Genomic DNA, 20,532 nt, shown 5'->3' with positions numbered 1-20,532 from the left:
TGATAAGGGATATCCAAAGACCGGTCCTTTGACCAATAACAAGTTGTCCAGGTTTTGACAATTTGGACAAACTAGGCGTTGACATGAAGTTACCAGTCAATAAGATTTCACTGGACAAGTTAAGACCAGTTTTAGTAGGCTCACAATCTATATCTGAGTTATTATAATCTTCAAGAGAGAATTCTTCTGAAGTGTTATAGACAGAGTCATCTTGAAGGATATCAGATTCTTCTGAGGTATAATTCATTAAATACTCATGAATGAGATGATTTCCTTTAGAATTATTAGTTTTCTTTGATTTGTTCGGTTCTTTGAGGAACTCATTAACCTCATTTTGAACTCTACTAGAGTCTTCAAGGATCTTGAGTGTTTTAGATAGTGACTCATCTTCCTTTTGCTCATATATCTTAATCTCATTTTTAAGTCAGAAAGTTGCTTTTCCATTTCCGCAAATTCAGATAATTTTCTGTCGATTTTGCTGGAAGCATCTTCTGTGAGATTAAGATATAAGCGACATTCGTCGAATGCCCAAACTTCTTTGGATCGAAGCGACTCAACAATTTCAGTGTTTGTTTTTTATTCAAACAACTTTGAGTCATCTAATCATGTCATCATGTTAACTGAATCACTCATTAGATTCATTTTCTTATAGGTTGGATCGCACCAAACACAGATTGTTAGATCTTTTCGTGTTTACCCGCTCTGATACCAATTGAAAATACGAGGGTACTCAAATATACCCCAATCTAAAACTTTTCCACCTATAAGTCCTTTCTTCGAAAGTGATTGTCTATTGACTGAGTCGAGACAATACAACTAATCGATTCACACTTCGTATGATCATCTATGGATACGATATCGATACAATGCAACAATGAAGTATGTTTACTTGATAAAAGGTTCGGACTTAACCAAACACAATAGGATTACTATCAAGTAAATAGGAATTAACGTTTGTGTATTTTACTTCTAATTATAATAAAAACAATTATAATTGCGGAAATAGAAAAGTAAAAGACACAACAATATTTTGTTAACGAGGAAACCGCAAATGCAGAAAAACCCCGGGACCTTGTCCATAATTGAATACTCTCAGGATTAAGCCACTATACAAAATCAAACCAACTTCGTATAGTTGAGACCAAGCAACTAAACCTATAGTTCACCTAGTTTCGTCTGTATTCCCACACCTCCAACTTGTAATAAGTCACATACTTGGAACAATTCTTTTGGTTCGTATTCCAAACAGTAAAGGAACAACAAATCTGTTTGGTAACAACTCTTTTCAACCAAGTGATGTGAGTTCGACAAAAGGATCATCCGTTTATCCCAATAAACTCCTTTGTCAGGTTCTTAGATCTATCTAATAACAACTACCAAAGTAATTGTCAAGATTTTGCAATCAATACTTTGAATCACAAAGAATTGTATTGATGCCAATCTACTCAACTAATCAATCCAATCTACCACAAGGATAAACCGATTATAGTTGGATCCTCTTTAACCGAAACAAGTATTGTGCACACAAAGAATTATAAACCCAAATCAGAAATCTTCAAAGTCTTCTTTGTTTTCAAATCTTCTTAGATCTTCAATAAACACTTGCACACAATCAACTTGAATCTCTTGTGATCAATCACACACAGAACGGAGTCTGTTAACAATGGATTATCACAAGACGTCTTTAGATCTACAAACAGTCTAAATATCCCCGTCGAAACTTCGATCTAGTTTGAGTGAATCTTATATCAGAAGAGAAGATTCTCAAGCATAAACAAACTAGGTGCAATCAAAGTTCAATAACTGTTAGTCAATCAAATCAATCGAAAACTAATAATAAACCGCAATTATCTAGTTTCCCACCAACGGTACTAATAGAGCTTCTCAATCCCAAAGAAGTCTTTAAACCGAGCGGCCGTAAGAGATTTCGCCTAATTAGGTTACTTTCCTCTCCGAATAGACGGCTCCACCAGTAACAACACAACTAGGTAGTTTTGCTGGCTCTGAGGATTAGTTTGCTCGAAATGCAAACTTTGATATTTATAGACCAAGGAAGTTTGGACACCAAGGAATTTCCAAAACCGAAAATATTCTCAAGATATGCAATATATTTCCAAATTCGGTTTCCATAATTCTTGGAAATGCTTTGTCCAAACATTGACCGAAAATATCTTAGAAAATCTCCAACTAGTAAATGCACATTACTAATTTTCATTTTCCAAAAATAAAATTAAAAACCTTAAATAAAAGATTCTCAATTTATTTTTCGATCCGGGATTTTTTCCTTTAGCTATTAAGGAATATCTTTGAACAATAAAAGATAAGCGTTACTGCATATGTTCAAAGTATGTCGACATCTTAACTTTGTAAGTCCTCTTTCATACTTACGATCTTGAAACCGATTTGCCACACTTCCAAACAAGTTTAGAATTGGTTCATCTGACTTCCAAGAACCGTGTGATTGATTAAGAATACTCAATCACCAAACATGGGTTTCACGGTTCTACCAAAACAAGCTTGGGTTTTACCACCATGTGGGTACTGGATTTAGTCACACTAGCTTTCCGGAAATTCGGTTGACTAGGTACTAGGATTAGTTCCCACATATATATGGTATGTAACTGGTATTTGTTGCATATGTCCATAGGATCGGTTCCCAATGTCTAAAAACGTGTTGCACATGTTCATAGGATCGGTTTCCAATATCTAAACTTGCTGCACCTCTTACAAGGATCGACTCCCCTTTGTGATTGGTTGCACCTCTTACTAGGATCGGTTTACCTTTGCCTAGAGTTGGTCATACCAATAACAACAAATCGATCATACCATCTCAGGTGATTACTTAAGATCGGTTTCACTAATAAAAGTCATACCATTACAAAAGTCAGACCTTGTGAATAGTTTTACCAAGAACATATACATGTCATGAGCGTTTATACTAATCACACATATTGGTAGTTCAAAATATATGCAATGAATAACAATACCAATAAGCCTAGCGATTTCCCTTTCGATTCACAAAACAAGTTCATGAATTTACTTCCTTTAAACAAATGTAAAACATTGTTTCCTAGGATGAAATATTCACCTCATACCCATACATAATCACAGTAGCATTCAAATGATTATGTCGATATCTTATATAAAAAGTTTAACGGTTAAGCAATAAACCTCGTATTGTATTCCTTAATAATATGTCTAACTAGAGTATAATCATTCATGCTTCGCAGTTATGTTTTCAATATGCACGACTTGAAAGATACGTTAGGAAATGAAACAGTTCAAGTCAAATATCACTAACCTCAAGTGGAAGGATGATGTTGTCGTTGTAGCTCCTTACTTCTTCACTTCTTCAAGTCTTCGTAATACTTGTGATGTCTCATATCCGAATACTTTCAAGCTAACCTAAACGAAGTTGACTCTAGTACATAATCAAGCGACTCTTTAAATGAGTTTTGGCTCACTAAAATATGACAACCAAACTTGACATACCAACGCTTGGTGGGTTCAACCGAGCTATGCTCTGATTCTTCTTGCTCACTTGATTCTCTGGGATCCAAACAAGAAGCTTATTTTGATAGACTTATGACTTGTTGTAAAGATCGAATTAACTATCTAGTTGCTTCTCCTAGTATAGTTTACTTTGAAGATTGAAGTCTTTTGTTTATGGTTTCTGATCTTTGTGATTTTTCTTGCACACTTAAGTATCCGAGATCCAAACAAGAAGCTTATTTCGATAGGCTTATGACTTGTTGTAAAGATCGAATAAAATATCTAGTTGCTTCTCCTCGTAAATTTGATTGGGCTGAGCTTGTTCACTGAGATTAATTATTTCGATGATCCTTGTCTCGATTTGATTTATGGACAAAGGAGTTTATATTGAATAAACGGAAGATCCTTTACTCTACTTTGTTTCTGATCAAAACCTTGATTTGAGAGACTGATAAGTGAGTTGGTTGCTGAAACATATTTATTCCTTTGTTGTTTCGAGTTGTGATCTAATGGAGTTGAGAGCAGAAGTTTTTACAGCATGTGAAGCAACTCAAGATAGTGGACTCTGCCTTGGGATTTACGTGCATAGACCATATTGGTTATAGGCGCTGGGATTCAGAAAGAAATGAGTACTTAGGAGGAGTTTATTTGGTCTCAATTACACGAAGTTGTGGTAGTCAAATTGTGGAGCGACTTAACTATGAGAGTATTCAAAACTAGACTAGGTGTCGGCGTTTTTCTGCGAGGCAATTTTACTCGTTAACAAAATCTTGTGCATCATGATGTTAATTTATTTTATGCATTACTTTATTTTATGCATTATAATTATTGTTATAGTTATAATTAAGTAATTGCACTTGTACGTTAATCCACTTGGTATGATCCCATAGTTAGTTCTCTTATACTGTATACCAAGTTATGTCTTCCGAAGTAATTTCTTGGTCATTATTGTTTTGGTAGAATTATACAAGGTGTGTCAGTAAGGTTGATACAAAAAGATAGGCTACCCGGTACCCTCACCATTTCAGGAACAAACTTGATATACCAATACTTGGTGGGTTTAACCTAGCAATGCTCTAACACCTTTACTTTTCTAGTTCTTCAGGATAATAACCCCAAAAACTATATCAGTTTTCGATTGAGTATAAAATCTTCTCATCAGGTTAATTGAGCTTATATCTTGTGTTATGTCAGCTGTCAGTGAGATAGTTTTACTTAACAACACATAACATTTCTTTAATTAGGTAATTTTTAGTATGGGATTCAACTAACTCAAAGTTTAAGGCTTAAAGTCTTAAAAGAAGCAAAAGTTACCGCAACTCATAGGGTACGTTTACATAAGCTTAAAAAGTTCATGTTTACTTTCTTTTATAGGGAAAAAATCTCCCCCGGTTTTTAGAAAAGTGATTGTATATCTTTTCCAAAAATGGAGGTAGTAATAGTTTTTTTATGGTTAATATATTACTGAGATCGCGTGGGTCATACGACGTCGTCATGATATTAGATGTGAAAGAGGTGGAGTTGCTAAATGTCAAGTCACATTAGGTGGGTCATCTAATTGAATAACTAATATCATGTATGGAAACATTCATAAAAATATAAAATTCTTGAATAATAGGATTGAAAGCCTACATAGAGCTGAAAAATATTTCGAAAATTTAGAAAAAATAAGAAATCTCCAAGCTGAGCTAGGAAAATGGTACAAAATATACTATCACCAAATATCAAGAGATAATTTTTTTAAAGAATACGACCAGAACACACAGTATTTCCATGCTACAGCTACCAACAGGAAAAGAATCAATGCTATAAACTCTCTTAGAGAACCATCCGGACTGTGGATTTTAGATAGAGACCAAATCAATACCCTCTTGATCAACCACTTCACTCAAATATGATCCTCAAGTAACAACAACTTGGTAGAAGATTTATCAAGCTTTATTGATCCTTGCGTTTCTGATGAGGAAAATTCTTCACTAATAATTATCCCATCAAAAGAATAAATTTGGAAGAAAATTTCCAACATGAACCAGTGGGGAGCGCCAGGTCCAGACAGGTTTCAACCAGGCTTCTTCAAAGCTAATTGGGATATAATGGGTCAGGATATAATTCAGGCAATTCAATAATTTTTTAAAACCGGAAACCTAAATCCGGATTTGAACTATTCCTTCGTAACTCTGATACCTAAAACATCCACTCCACAAACCCCATCAGATTTCAGACCCATCAGCCTGAGTAATGCAATTTACAAGATCATGTCCAAGATTCTAGCAAACCGGTTAAAGCCAATCCTAAACAAGATAATTTCCCCAAATCAATCATCTTTTCTGCCAGGGAGACAAATCACTGACAACATTATCATCACCCACGAGCTTATTCATTCAATGCAATATTCGGAGAGACTACGGGACAGATGGTCAACCTACAGAAATCTGGTATCTACCTCAGTCCTAAAATTCATCTGAAACATGCGAAAATCATTGCGAGAATTCAAAAAGTTCCATTAATGACAAAAAATGATAGATATCCGGGAACTCCTCTCTTCTTCGATAAAAATAGAAAAGAAAATTTAGAACCTTTGTTACAAAAATACTATGCTACTCTTCAAAGTTGGAAATCTAAATTGCTCTCTCAAGCTGGCAGAATAGTTCTAATAAAATCCATTCTTCAAGGTTATCCAACTTACCAAATGCAGGTGCTAGCTCTTCCTAAAGAAACGCTAGATCAGATGGATAAAATCCAAAGAGATTTCTGGTAGAAAAAAGACAAGCCCAAAAGCAGAGGAGGATATATTAGAGCTTGGGCCAACATCTGCAAGCCTATTTCCCAAGGAGGTCTTGGAATCAAGAACCCACACCAGTTTAAGATAGCTCTCCTTGCTAAACTAGCTAGCCGTCTCATCTCAGAGCAAGATCAACTTTGGGCTCAACTTCTCAAAGCAAAATATTTCCCAAACTCTCATCCTCTAGAATTCTCTAGATCTTCCAAATTATCTCGGATTTGGATTAGTATAAAATAAGGTCTGGATCTCATTAAAGGAAATTTTATATGGAAAGTAAAAAATCGAGCTTCCACAAAAATTTGGGAAGACAAATAGGTTCCTAGCATAGAAATCATTCAGAAGCCAATTAACATTCAAAACCAGGTTCCACAGAGGGTAAATGAGTTGACCACTCCAGAGGGTACTTGGGACCAAGAAAAACTCGATGCTTATTTTGATCCAGAAATAAAAGCGAAGATCTTAGCTATTACTCCAAGAAGACAAGAACAAGAAAAAAATCAGATGGCAACACCATCCTTCATGTACTTTTTCGGCAAAAAATGTTTATAACTTTCTCATAAACCGAGATCAGGAGAGTAATTCATTAATCTCCTTTCCCTGGCAAAAAATATGGAAAATCCAGGTAATCCCAAGAATAAAATTATTCATCTGGAAATTAGCTCAAAAAGCTCTTCCAACTAACTCTAGACTCGGGGCGCATGATTCAGACATAAACACTGAGTGTCCAATGTGTGATTCTCAAGAGCAAGAATCAGAAAAACATCTTTTTCGCTCTTGCCCCTTTGCAAGAGCAATTTGGTTTGGTCTTTCTCTAGAAACGGCGAACACTAGAATTACTTCGCATTCCATAGAAAATTGGATAAAAGAGTGGATCACGGACCAAGATCTCACTCAGCTATCGGATAAAATAGCTACTATATCCTGGTTCATTTGGAAGCACAGATGCTCGGTAGTTTTTGAGAAAATAAACCCGAACCGGATTCACCTTATGGAGCAAAACAAGAAATTTCTGAACCAGAATACTCAGGCAAGGATCGAAAAATTAATCAAGATAGAAAAAAGAAATAACCCTAAAGAGAAATTGTCGGACATACCTTCGGATTGGATAATATTTATTGATGCGGCTTTCAAAAAAGAGGATTCGACCATGGGATATGCCTTCTTACTTTATTCTGTGGACAACGAAACATTTATGTATATTGAACTGGTTCGGAGTGGGCCTCCTCAGCTTTTCATGCAGAATCAAAAGCTTTGCTAAAGACATCTTCATGGTTAAGTAAAAATATATTATCCATTGTCTCAATAGTAACAGACTGCAAAACTTTGGCGGAGACGACCAACAAATCTTGCAAAAACTCTCATTGGAGTGCGGATAACACAATACAAGAAGTGAACTCAATACTGAAGAAACTTCCACAAGCCCGGGTAAAGTATATAAACAGGAAATTTAACTCTGCGGCGGACCACATAGAAAAAGAAGCTCGAGTAAAGCATCTTCGGCACAGGTTCTCTCATATCCAGCACAAGGTTTTAAAATCTAGTGTTATTTCCAATGTTTTTGATAAAAATGAGATCTTAAACATGTTGTGCTATATTTCTTGATTAATATAATTCGTGTTTACATCAAAAAAAAAACCTCCCCGATTATAATAATGAAACACCATCAGCTAAATCAAAGCAAAATACGGCTAATGATAATCAAAAATCAAAATGTTGTCCGTGGTAATCAAACCCCCACTGATAATAATCAAAATCAAATCTAACCCAAGTGAAAATAAGGAAAATCAAATCTAACCCAAGTTAATGATCAAAATTCAAATCTAAATATTGTTGTGATTGATTGTGATAATCAAATCAAAATATTGATTTTAGAATAGGGAAAAAAACCATAACTGTTCGACCTTAACTTTCCTCCTTCCATTAGTTGACAATGGTCTATATATAAAACAATGGTGGTGATTTAGTTCGGTGTTCTTGATTTGATTAGAATTTTAGGAGTTTCGCTTTCTCTGGTAAAAATATTAAAAACGGAATAAACCCAGGGAAGAGGGAAAAAATGGTGTAAATAGAAAGAAAAAAAAATGAACAAAATAGTATGAGGAGCAAATAAAAAAGAAAAATCGGAAACTGGAAAACCGCTTGAGAATTTCGACTAACTAGGAAGGCCGGAATGTTCATCCCGATTTTAAAGGGGTGCACAAATTTGCACTCCACTAAATAGCTAAATTGTTAAGCCAAATGTGGCACCTGAATTTAGCTATCACCAAATATGGCTAAAACGCCATTATAATAACTAGCGTCTGCGTCTAGGCGCAGTTAAAATTAGCGTCTACATTTGGACGTTTGTTAGGTAGGGTTCCCGCTATTATTTACATTTGAGACAGGATGCTCTTATGGTATGCGGTTAGAAATACCGCTTCATGAAATTCTTATTAAACCTAAGAATTAGAGTTATAAAACCCATTTGGATATAACATTTCCACCAGTGCTTATGAAATGCAAAAGCAAAAAATAAAAAATAAAAAGTCCAAATATAACTTGGCGATTTGGCAGCTCATGACTACAGTTACTCTAAGGTGCTACAGGACTTGGAGCCCTTGTCATACTAGTCTTCGGCTCATATGTGACATGAATAACATCACCAGTGGTCTGGACTCTGGTCCAGTGATTTTGAGCGTCCTACTCCTACGGTCCTACCTTTCATTTCTTTTTTTTTTTGAAAGGATACCTTTCATTTTTGTTCATACAAAGCAAGCATATTATTTTCATGTAATATTCCTTCGTATTACAGATCTACTATCTATTTTACTCCACGATGTCGACATACTGTCACCCGAGATCTACATTCCTGGGCTTTGGTCCCACTCTAAGTGGTGCAAGTATTACCAGTCAGTCACGTGATCCACGTGATAACGCATGTGGAGAAGACAGCAGCTCGCTCCTAGGCTATTAGGTCCAATAGATGTTATTTGTCATACTAAGTCCTATAATTTCTACGGTAATTCGCCGATAAACATCTTAATCATTTGTTTAACGAGATCATTTAATTCCTTTCAAACTCATTTCAGATGTTAACACGTTGCATATCAGTATATCCATACCCTTCATCACCAAGATCTTGACTTCACCTAACAATAACACACAGAGATTCGTACTTTCTTAATACACGCAATCAAAATTCAACTAATGGGTCCACACAGATATTTAAGATCCGTTTCGTACGGGCACCAATTGAGACCACTTTCGATCCAATTAATTCTGGACCGTTAAAAAAAGAATCCAACAGTTGTATATACATTTTTTTAAACCCCACAACCCAAACCCTAGATTAGCATTCAATGAACAATCCTTTTCATCAAACACTCGATCTTTGGTCCCACAAATAATCGAACGGCTAAGAATAGCCATCACCAACCACAAAATCATTATCTCTTCCTATATAAACAAAATCTTTCTTCCATTCATCTCCTCTCCATTTTCTCACTCTAAAATTCCTAGAGAGAGAAACTGAATCTTCTTCTTCCTCACTCGTTTCTTCAGTTCAGATCTGAAACTTGATCTTCAGTCATGGCTCTTGTAGTAGAGAAAACCTCATCAGGCCGTGAATACAAGGTCAAAGATATGTCACAAGCCGATTTCGGTAGACTCGAAATCGAGCTTGCTGAAGTTGAGATGCCCGGATTGATGTCTTGCAGAACTGAATTCGGTCCATCACAACCATTCAAAGGAGCCAGGATCACCGGATCACTTCACATGACCATTCAAACCGCCGTCCTGATCGAAACTTTAACTGCACTCGGTGCTGAAGTTCGTTGGTGTTCATGTAACATTTTCTCAACTCAAGATCATGCCGCCGCTGTCATCGCACGTGACTCAGCTGCTGTTTTCGCCTGGAAAGGAGAGACTCTACAAGAGTACTGGTGGTGTACCGAGAGATCTCTAGATTGGGGTCCAGGTGGTGGTCCAGATTTGATTGTTGATGATGGTGGTGATGTAACACTTTTGATCCATGAAGGTGTTAAAGCTGAAGAGGAGTTTGAGAAAACTGGGAAAGTGCCTGATCCTACTAGCACCGAGAATCCTGAGTTTCAGATTGTATTGAGCATTATTAAAGAAGGATTGAAAGAAGATCCTAAGAAGTACAGTAAGATGAAGGAGAGATTAGTTGGTGTTTCTGAGGAGACCACCACTGGTGTTAAGAGATTATACCAGATGATGGAGAATGGTACTTTGTTGTTCCCTGCTATCAATGTTAACGACTCCGTCACCAAGAGCAAGGTATATTTACTTTCTTTAATCTTATTATTTTTAAGATTTTTTCTGGATCTGTGGTTTACAGTTCAGTTTTCTAAGCTTAAATCATGAATTATCCTTTTGTGGTTGTTTTCTGTTTGAAATTTTACGGTTTACTTGAGATTAGGGTTTAAGAAGGGTTTTTGTACTTGTGAGATTATGGACTGATTGATAACCATGTTGCTTAATAGATCTGTAGATTGTGATACCGTGTTAAGAGTTACAGAATTGAGATAAGGTGGACTTTCGATTTTATTAAGGAGAAGTTTGATTTTTAAATAGTAATATGAACCAAGGCGTTTAGATTTGTTAGGTGCAGTTTTGTTGTTTTCGATCTGAAGTTTAATAATTAGGGAGTGTTTGGGTTCAGATATGTTGCTGAGTGCTCTTATTACTTCAGGTTTTACAGGATTCTTAATTTATGTCCTTGTTGTGGATTTTCTGAATTTGAATAATCATGCAGTGTAGTCCAACATGTCAGTATGACTGTAAATGTTGTTTGATAACCCTGGGTCTGTAGATTTTGTGAAGGAAGTCCTCAATAGATGTCCTTTATTGGTAGATCTTGTAAATTTGAATAATCATGTAACCTAGCATACCAGGTCTCACATTTTACTATTATTTTGAATGTAGTTCGATAACCTTTATGGATGCCGTCACTCACTTCCTGATGGTCTCATGAGAGCCACTGATGTAATGATTGCTGGTAAGATCGCTGTTGTTGCCGGATACGGAGATGTTGGAAAGGGATGTGCTTCTGCTCTCAAGCAAGCTGGTGCCCAGGTCATTACCACCGAGATTGATCCAATCTGTGCCCTTCAAGCCCTCATGGAAGGTATCCCAGTTCAGACCCTTGAAGATGTCGTAGATAAGGCTGATATCTTTGTCACCACCACTGGGAACAAAGACATTATCATGCTTTCTCACATGAGGAAGATGAAGAACAATGCCATCGTCTGCAACATCGGACATTTCGATAATGAGATTGATATGGCTGGTCTTGAGACATTCCCCGGTGTTCAGAGGATCACAATTAAGCCCCAGACTGACAGGTGGGTATTCCCTGACACTAAAAGTGGAATCATCATTCTTGCTGAGGGTCGTTTGATGAACTTGGGATGTGCCACTGGACACCCTAGTTTTGTCATGTCATGCTCGTTCACCAACCAGGTCATTGCTCAGTTGGAATTGTGGAATGAGAGAAAGAGTGGAAAGTATGCGAAGAAGGTTTACGTTTTGCCTAAGCATCTTGATGAGAAAGTTGCAGCTCTCCATCTTGGAAAGCTTGGAGCTAAGCTCACCAAGCTCACCAAGGATCAGTCTGACTACATCAGTATTCCTATTGAAGGACCATACAAGCCAGCTCACTACAGGTACTGAGAAAAGAAGGAAGGGATGCAGCTCACTACAGGTACTGAGAAAAGAAGGAAGGGATTGATGTTGGTTTCTATTTGGCATGCTTGGTCTTTTATTTTTTTTGTTGTCTTGAGATCTTAGGTTAAATTATTTTGTTAAGCTAGCAATGTTCGGATCTCGAGTGGAGAGTGCTTGATTAAGATTTTGGTTTCTTCTTTATGAAAAATAAGGTAGGTTTGTAGTACTATAGTTGTTTTATGTCTTATGTTGATTATTGTGATGGATAGTTTTTGTTTTTAATTTTGCAGTATTTTGTGCTCGATTTCTATGAGTTTTTGATAAATCCTCATTATCAACTGCATTACAATTGTTAAGAGGAGTCCTAGAGAAGTTTGTTATGAAGCAAGTTTGTCCTCTATAACACTAATGCTGGGTCTAATCGTAATTCAAGATTCAAGTTTGCGCGGCATGCACTTAGAAACAGCGTTTCACTGGAAAATTCAAATGCGCCCTTTCTAACTGCGGATTGACCGTTTTGACCGGTCCATTGTTATTGTTTATATCTTCCGGTAATTAAATGACCATAGATGTTTATCTTTTTATCTGAATAGAAGCAAAATCTGTAGAGAGTTAGTTGGGAAATTGAATAGAGGAGTCGGTCACTATTCATTCGGTATAATCTAAGCTTTGGTGCACTAAAAAAGTAATGTTCATTGATTTTAGTTGCTGATTAGCGGGGTTACTAAGAAGAAATTAAACAAACACTATTAGTTAATTGTTAATTGGCTTTCTTGGTGCAGGAAACGATACACCCAACATGCATCCGGCAAAACAGAAGAGAAAGCGAAAAAAGACAAGGCATCGAGTTTATCCAAGTTGGAAGATCGAGCTCACAATTTTGCAAAGCCAACAAAGCAGCTCTTGTACGTCGATTAATAAAACCAATGCGGAGTTATCTTGTACGTCGATTAATAAAACCAATGCGGAGTTACCAACAGGAAATTAAACAGACTGCATTTGTTAATTGTCATTTGGTTTCTTGGTGCCTGAAACGATACAACATGCATAGAGCAAAACAGGGGAGAAAGAAAAAGACAAACCGTGTTGACCAGTCAACGTATATTGACTCAGCGTTGTTATTAACAGCGTGGCACGCTGTTAGCAACCGCGTGGGAAGGTATATTTTCCTAAAATATTCTTTGATACGCAGTTTGTAACCGCGTATCTTGTTTTTGTTTTTCCCACACGCAGTTTCAAATCGCGTGCCCGGATTACTTGTATCTTGTTTTTCCCACACGCAGTTTCAAACCGCGTGCCCGGGTTACTTCCATCTTGGATCCAAGCCACACGCAGTACTCTCTGGGAAGCAAGGCAACTGTAGCGGGATAAACAACACTTCCACAGTGCTTTATCTTGGAGATAAACAACACTTCCACAGTGCTTTATCTTGGATCTTGGAGATGGTTAGACCCAGCCTAAGAGGTAATTTTCTTAGCTCCTCTTCTGACATCTTCCTGTAAACCCCTCTCTGAGGGAAACACGACCATTGTCATAAACAACGGGATCACTATCACTAAAAAACGCTTCGTCCTGTGTATTTTCCAAGCACAACCGATATATATATATATATATATATATAATAGTTTCACTACCAACTTCTAGTATAGCATTACTAGAGCTCTTAAAAATAAATTGGAGTTTACAACTCTTCTTTTACCTTCATAGATCATCAGAAGGAACCCACACAAGACCATAACTGTGCTAATCAAGGGCATCCATTAGAAAGGAAGAACCTCTTGTTTACTCCAGCTCTATATAATTGTAAACCTGTTGCGGACAATGCAGAAATAACAATCTTTGTACCAGAAGGAACAAAAAGAACTAAACCATCTCTAATCACATCCTCAGCAGCTGACGTCAAGCTAAATGTATGCAGAGTCCCGTCTCCAGTTGTGAATAAGAATATAGATGGTCCTTCAACCTCGGGAAACATTACTGATTCTCCTTCAGGAAGAAGGCAAAAATCAACCTCGAATTCATCGAACGGCGGTGTGTATCTCTTGGTATATTGATTCAAAGGAACCCCACGTAGAATTTCCGGAAGGCCCTGCAATAGTACCAGAGGTTACTGATTCAACCAACTCACATAAACTACTTATCTACTTCCTAAACACATTCATCTAATGCCAGTAGATTTAGTTAGATTTCTTGTTGAAAAGCATACTTATATAGAGGTTTCTTAAGTTTGACACACAGTACATTAGTATAGACTGGGGTACCTGCTTGTAAGTGAGCATGGAGCAAAGTGTTTTCACATCTCGATATTTTGGGGTAAGACCCGCGCGAACAACATTATCTGAAGTAGCCATGCATTCAACACATTCACCAAAAATATATGCATGTGGTTCATTTGCATCTAGATATAATGCTTCGCCAGGGTTGAGCTTAACGTAATTCAGAAAGAAGGCTGAAATAACACCAACATCAGCTGGATATTGTTTTTCAAGTCGTAAAACTAGTTGTTCCTTCTCCGTCAGTTGTTTCACCTGTTACCAATAAGTAAATGTCAAATAACAAACATAAAACTAATATTTAACTATCTAAGAAACAGAAATAACTTTTGTAAGTCTACAAAATTTTTAAGTCGCAAAACCCAGAATTTTTTCAGATAAAGGACCACTCTTTATTCTAACCCTTACACTTTCTGATAAGGTTAAATTTTGCAGACAAGGATCGAATCAAGATTATAAATATCTTTTTTATTTCCTTTAAAAAGCCTAATCATTGCAAAAGGAAACTGTAGGACTTCAACGGGATTTGTGTGAAGCGGAAATTAACCACCAGCTCACAATTTCTGTTTGAAAAGCTACTTCTGAAATAGAACTATTTAGCCTGCTAGTTTTTCAAGAGGATTAATCTCCTCTTACCGTGGATCTTGAAAGTGAATTGCTCACGTTGAAAGGTGTATTAGCTCCAAAAGGTTATAACAAACTATAGATTAAACGTTGATTTCCTAGTACTAAGGAAATAAAGATTTGTAACATATGCATGCAGTAATAATAAATACCTTAGATTCCACAGTGACACGATCCTTCATTTTAGATACCATTTCTGAAACTAAATCTTTACTAGCTGACATGAGTATAGTAAAGATAGATCTCAGAAGTGGTTTTGTTTTCTCCTCCCCATCTTCTTCCTTCGCAGCCAACAGTAGTTCCGCAGCAACACTACCTACCAGTTCAATAATCTCAGGAACACTTAGAAGAACATCCTTAAGTTCCTGCATTATAATAAAATGCAATAAACTTGTCAACTGAGATGGCAGATAAGTGGTGCAGATAAAAGCAATTACAATGATCTTACTTCAAGGAAACATTAACAAAAAAGAGAAGAGAACTGCGTAGAAACTAACATCATGACTGCAATAACAGAGCAACAAATGTGAGAAAGATACATCGAATGATACTACACATACATGTTAGAAAAACATCAACTTGCAGAGGAACTGAACAGTTTGATTGAAAGAAGTGATTCAATTTAAGCCAAGACTAATACCCAACTATATGTAATAAAGATAGTTGAACAAATGTGTCTGTAGTTCATACATCTCCAACCCCAAGTTTTTTATGAAATGGAACAACAAATAAGACCAAGTGATATATTTTCCACTGTACTCATGCACTCAATGTGTAGTCATCTACTAAAGTCTACTAATGGAAGACTAGTAAGTAAACCAACATGAACAAGTGCTAATTTTTGCTTTGGGGAAGAACCTCATTGAGATCCTACATGTTAACCTGAAGTGATCTGAGTGTTTAATGCGCGTCAGCATTTTGCAACAGAAGTCTGCTTAACCGTTCCCACTGAAACACGTTAAGAACTTAAAATGTGGCCCAGTCTAAAGGATTTCTGGGACCAAGTATCTTTTAATGAAAAAAATTTTACACAAAGGAACAAAAGCAAAAGAGGAATTGTCGTTGGCAAGTTTTAAACACAGTTGACCTGGACTTAAAATTGTGTGCTACAACCCACGAGAGGGGTGTTACCCCCCAGCTTCAATATTGAGCAGTGTTTACGAAAGCATATTGCTTTATTTATGCCTCATTTAGGATTTTAGGCAGTTTAGAAATAAAAGTAGTATATGTGTTATGTTTCAGATTTGGTTATTCCTAGATGGAGTGCTAATCCACAATCCCCCATGTTAGAATCAAGGTGTACACCACCTTCGCTGTGGTGTTATGCTATTATGCTATTAGGATCGAGATCTAGATCATTTTTTTTTCAGATTTTCAACTTTCACTATGTGGCCTCATGCGCCCACATGAAACTACGAAAGAATCCAACTTTGTGATAGACCAAATCATCAGAGACAGTATCATGCCTTGCAGGGCCGTCGCTGGCTATAGGCCAGCTAGGCGACGGCCTAGGGCCCCCAAATCTTAGGGGTCCCCCAATTTTTTTTCTGTTTTTCTTTTTGTTATAGGGTAAGTTTTAAATTATTGATTATCTGTTTTGTGTGTCGACTGTGATTACAAGATCACGGAATACTCCTTTTTGATAAGAAAAGGTATAATGGCATCGTTTTTTACTACAACACCTTGCTCTCCTCTTTTTCTATTATCTCTTATCTCTCTTTATGGAAGTTCTAGGGTTTCCTCTGACCGATCCCTTATTTAACAATTCTGAATATGACGAGTGATCATTGTATTGCAATTTAGGGGAACAATTGATTTTATGTATTGTCAAATTCTGATTCCATTCAAATTGTCTTTTTTTTTTTTTTTTTGAGTTTTTTATTCAGTTAGCATTTGCTTTTCAATTCTTATTCTTGTTTAGTTATCTTGCTTTAGGCCATTAGCCTTTAAGGTTGACCGTGGTTCAGATTTTTTAAGTTTTTACTCTTTAGAATTAGTTTATATATGTTGTGTTCTTATTGTTGTCAAATGGTGATTGTTAAATTTCAATGTTAGTTAACTGACATGGACATACAAACTGGCATGTTTGTGAATAGGTTTTGTGTCTTTTGATTCTTGAGGTGATCAAACATTAAGGACAAAATGCAAGAGTGGTATGGGTTCCGATATTAATGGGCATGGCTTATATGTGGAATTGAAAGTTTTAAAAAGTTATCTGCCTGCGAAACCGGTAAAGCAATCGAAGTATTGAATTTCTTAAAAGATATGGAAGGTTACTACCCGAATGAGTTTATATCATACCGAATTTTATTGACAATTCCAGTTACAGTTGCTTTGGCCGAATAAAGTTTTTTGAAGATGAAGTTAATCAAGAATTATTTATGTCATAAGAAAGGTTGAATGGGTTAGCTGTTATCTATTGAGATTGAGATGTTAGATAACATTAATTTTGTTGGTCTGTAATAATTTTATATCAGATCGCCAAAAAAAAAGATTTGTTTTGCTTACATAGGCCTCTGTTTCAGTATGTTCGCCTAGGGCCCCTAAGATCTTTGCTACGGCCCTGATGCCTTGAGGCCTGATAATTCCAATTTAGTGTTATGTGACTAAGAAATTCTACCAACCTCACTCACAATCTTGACACTATATCCCTAACCTAAACCTTGGAGGCCTGGTAATTTCAATTCTAAAATATCATAAAACTGCCAAGAGCAAAAAGAATCACAAAGTTAGACTTAACTACCTAGTACCAACTTTGTGCACCCAAACAATTTTCATTTATTTATAACAATTTATCTATAACCAAAAATAGGAATATTAATTCCAAGTTTCAACAGCAATCAAATCTGGTTCTGGTTCTGGTTCTGATCTTAGTTTAGATACCGAAATATATTCCAGGTTCCATGGGTTGACATATTTTCAAAAAAGAAAGTATAACATAAAGAAATCTTCAGAAGGAGATAAAGTGAAATAGACTTACTTGAAGAGTGATAAAGCCACATAAAGCTTCAAAAGGAGTAATAGCTAATGCCATCTCTGGTTTATGATTATCATCTCTGTAATCACTTGGATTTGATTCATGCAGTACCTTGGCCAATTCTTTGTCTGGGTGTGCTTGTATTGACAATGCTTTTGATACTGATAGCACCTGTAATAATTTTAAACAGACTTATTAGTACCACGTCCTCTGTATTTTAGAAGTTCCATATCAAATATTCTGAGAGAAAACCTTAATTATACTGTATTAGAATTAAGAAGGGAAATTTTACCTTAAACAAGAAAGGAAGATCAGCTCCCCACTTTTGGACAACTTTATCACCGAGAACGTGAGGGTTTTCAGAAATCCATGATTTCAAGGTCTTACTATTATTCGAAGTCTCCGAACTTAAACCCACTTTTTCATCATCACTTTCAGTATTACTACGAACAAAAGAAGGGCCAGAATCATGAGTACCCATCCAAAACTCTGCGTAGGGTATGTTTCCATCAATTTTTTCTAAACCAGAATTCAGTGAATACAATCTAGCAACTTGTGAATTTTCACCAATTCTTCCCCAATCATAGTTCTTAACAGAACATATTAACTCCACAACATCCTTGTTGATTTTACTCTCTTCTTTCTCTATCACAACTACTTCTCCCATCTTTTTTCTGTAAAGAAACCCACACAAATTATATTTGGATTAGAAATTTCAGTGAATGCTCTGTTTTCTTTCTCAAGTAGAAGAAGCAACTATTTATAACGAAAAAGAGGGAGAAAGAAGAAGAAACCCTTTTGCGATAAAACCGCCTTGTAACCGATTATTGAAATTATCGGATGCTGATAAACTGAATTTATCGGTCGTATTTTTCTTTTTAATTTTGTTCCGCGTTGGTTTTGATAGTGACCGTATACACGGGTCCTAGTCGGTACTATAATTTCTCCTTATCTAAATACGTCTTTCGGCTGTTGAACATGATATTCAGTAGAAAGTGAAGAGAAATTTTTTGACATAACAAAAACTAAACTAACCCGCAAGTGAGAATGCTTCCGATGAAACTCAAGTATTTATTGAAGTATAAATTATAATAAATCAGCCGTACCAGTGGTGGTATACTGTTTAACAAAGGATTGACCCCAGGAACTCTCTTGTTCTTCTATGACTCTTTAAGATTGATCCAGATTGCTGATCTATTTTCTTCTCATATCTTAAGTCTTCTTCTATATACATCTGATCAGCACTCCACACGTACCCTGCAGTAATATATTTGCCCACTCGTTCACCCAGTAATATATGCCCACTCGTAAAGCAGTCTACTACTTTAAACCCGACTTATGACATGTGTAACAGGCCCTAATATTCAAACGGGACTTACTGCATGTTGTTTTTTTTTTATTTAAATGATCTGACTCGTCTGGTTCTGACTCAATATGTTTTTTTTTTTAATTAGATCTGACTCATTCAATTCAAAAATTTGTGATTTAGAAATTGCAGGTGGAAATTTTATTAAGACCATTGTTCAAGAAGATTTGCACAGATATTAAATATAGGATCCCATAATTAATAAACTATCTCCAATAATATAGAGGTTTGACCTTTAGAAAATCCCATGTGCCAAAATCTTAACCGTTTGATTGTATTTTAATTAATTATTAAAAATTAAAAATATGACATGGAGGTCATCCCGGAGGTCTAGATAACACTTTCTTCAAAAACTAGTATTTCATCCTTCCTATTTTGTAGGATCTACCGTTGAAGATGAGTTCAGTTAAAATGAAGGTCCAAAATCCTACGAGTCATTAAAAATAAATCTTCCACCTTCTATTGGAGATGTTTTGAGTCAGGGCATTTTATTACCTGACTCAGATCGCGAGTCAGAATGCCGAGTCAGCAAAAAAAAAAAAACACTGTTAGATTTATGAAGGTACTAGAACTTCACCCATGCCGTAACGGCACGCTCTTCATAATAAGTAAAAGAAGAATATGTCAGTTTTAACCGTTGTAATTTTTTGTTGGATATATAGTGATAATATTTTTTGATGTTTTTTTTAGAATTGCTAGGTTGACCACCACAACTGTTGATTTAGCTTTTCCCTGAACAAATCTTAACCACTCTTTATCTTTCCAGAACGTCAAGGGTGTTATATAAATTACGTATAATCATGTTAGATTATTTATTAAAAATAACTTCTAGTTAAATTATTCAGTACTTTGAAACATAAGTCCGGAGAACAGAGGCTTTTGTATACACATAAGATTATTTTGTAAATACCAATCTATTGTCAAATTATAATGTGTAATCTGAGTAACCTTATAAGTTTCTCTCTAAGTTTATCTATCAAGATGAAATCAAAATTTTATTTCCTCTAATGTTCTAAACCTAGACAAAAAAGTCGTGAATAAATGAAACCCCGACGACATGTGATAGCCAAATTTTCATAAACTGACTAATCACAAAATACAGGCACCTCTAAATTTCAACCATGAGGTTATTGTAATCAATAAGGTTATCTTTGAAAGTGTATGCTTTAGCTAAATATACAATATAACAAATGATATTCAAGAAAATGATAGAAATTCCAAAAAATCATACATGAAACAATATAATATATATATATATATAGGAAAAATTAGGCTCAGGCCCTACCCATGAGTAACCCATAATATGAGGCCCTTAATTAAAAGAAGTTTAAATCTAGGCCCCGAATTATTA

At 35.9% G+C, this 20,532-nt stretch overlaps 2 protein-coding genes across 2 annotated transcripts; one reads left to right on the top strand and one right to left on the bottom strand.

Annotated features, from left to right (window-relative positions):
- Positions 1 to 9,729: 9,729 nt before the first annotated feature.
- Positions 9,730 to 12,245, top strand: LOC113299438 (adenosylhomocysteinase 1). Its single transcript, XM_026548455.1, has 2 exons — positions 9,730 to 10,552; positions 11,201 to 12,245. Exons 1-2 carry the CDS (start codon positions 9,842 to 9,844, stop codon positions 11,945 to 11,947), a joined length of 1,458 nt encoding a protein of 485 aa, XP_026404240.1. The 5' UTR covers positions 9,730 to 9,841; the 3' UTR covers positions 11,948 to 12,245.
- Positions 12,246 to 13,417: 1,172 nt separating this feature from the next.
- Positions 13,418 to 18,568, bottom strand: LOC113299439 (mannose-6-phosphate isomerase 2-like). The gene is made up of 5 exons (XM_026548456.1): positions 18,108 to 18,568; positions 17,819 to 17,986; positions 14,991 to 15,203; positions 14,203 to 14,469; positions 13,418 to 14,030 (listed from the first exon to the last, which is right to left on the bottom strand). The coding sequence occupies exons 1-5, from the start codon at positions 18,480 to 18,482 to the stop codon at positions 13,689 to 13,691; spliced, it is 1,365 nt and encodes a 454-aa protein (XP_026404241.1). The 5' UTR covers positions 18,483 to 18,568; the 3' UTR covers positions 13,418 to 13,688.
- Between the last annotated feature and the right edge of the window lie 1,964 nt (positions 18,569 to 20,532).

This window comes from Papaver somniferum, chromosome 7 (assembly GCF_003573695.1).
Source record: "Papaver somniferum cultivar HN1 chromosome 7, ASM357369v1, whole genome shotgun sequence".
Taxonomy (NCBI): Eukaryota; Viridiplantae; Streptophyta; class Magnoliopsida; order Ranunculales; family Papaveraceae; genus Papaver; species Papaver somniferum.
This window is presented reverse-complemented; position numbering and strand designations above follow the sequence as displayed.

Excerpts from the sequence above, each read along its gene's own strand:
- LOC113299438 (XM_026548455.1), top strand. The coding sequence starts at position 9,842 with ATGGCTCTTGTAGTAGAGAAAACCTCATCAGGCCGTGAATACAAGGTC. Across the intron at positions 10,553-11,200 it reads ACTCCGTCACCAAGAGCAAG|TTCGATAACCTTTATGGATG; the intron begins GTATATTTACTT and ends TTTTGAATGTAG.
- LOC113299439 (XM_026548456.1), bottom strand. The coding sequence starts at position 18,482 with ATGGGAGAAGTAGTTGTGATAGAGAAAGAAGAGAGTAAAATCAACAAG. Across the intron at positions 17,987-18,107 it reads ATCTTCCTTTCTTGTTTAAG|GTGCTATCAGTATCAAAAGC; the intron begins GTAAAATTTCCC and ends AAATTATTACAG. Across the intron at positions 15,204-17,818 it reads GTGGCTTTATCACTCTTCAA|GAACTTAAGGATGTTCTTCT; the intron begins GTAAGTCTATTT and ends ATTATAATGCAG.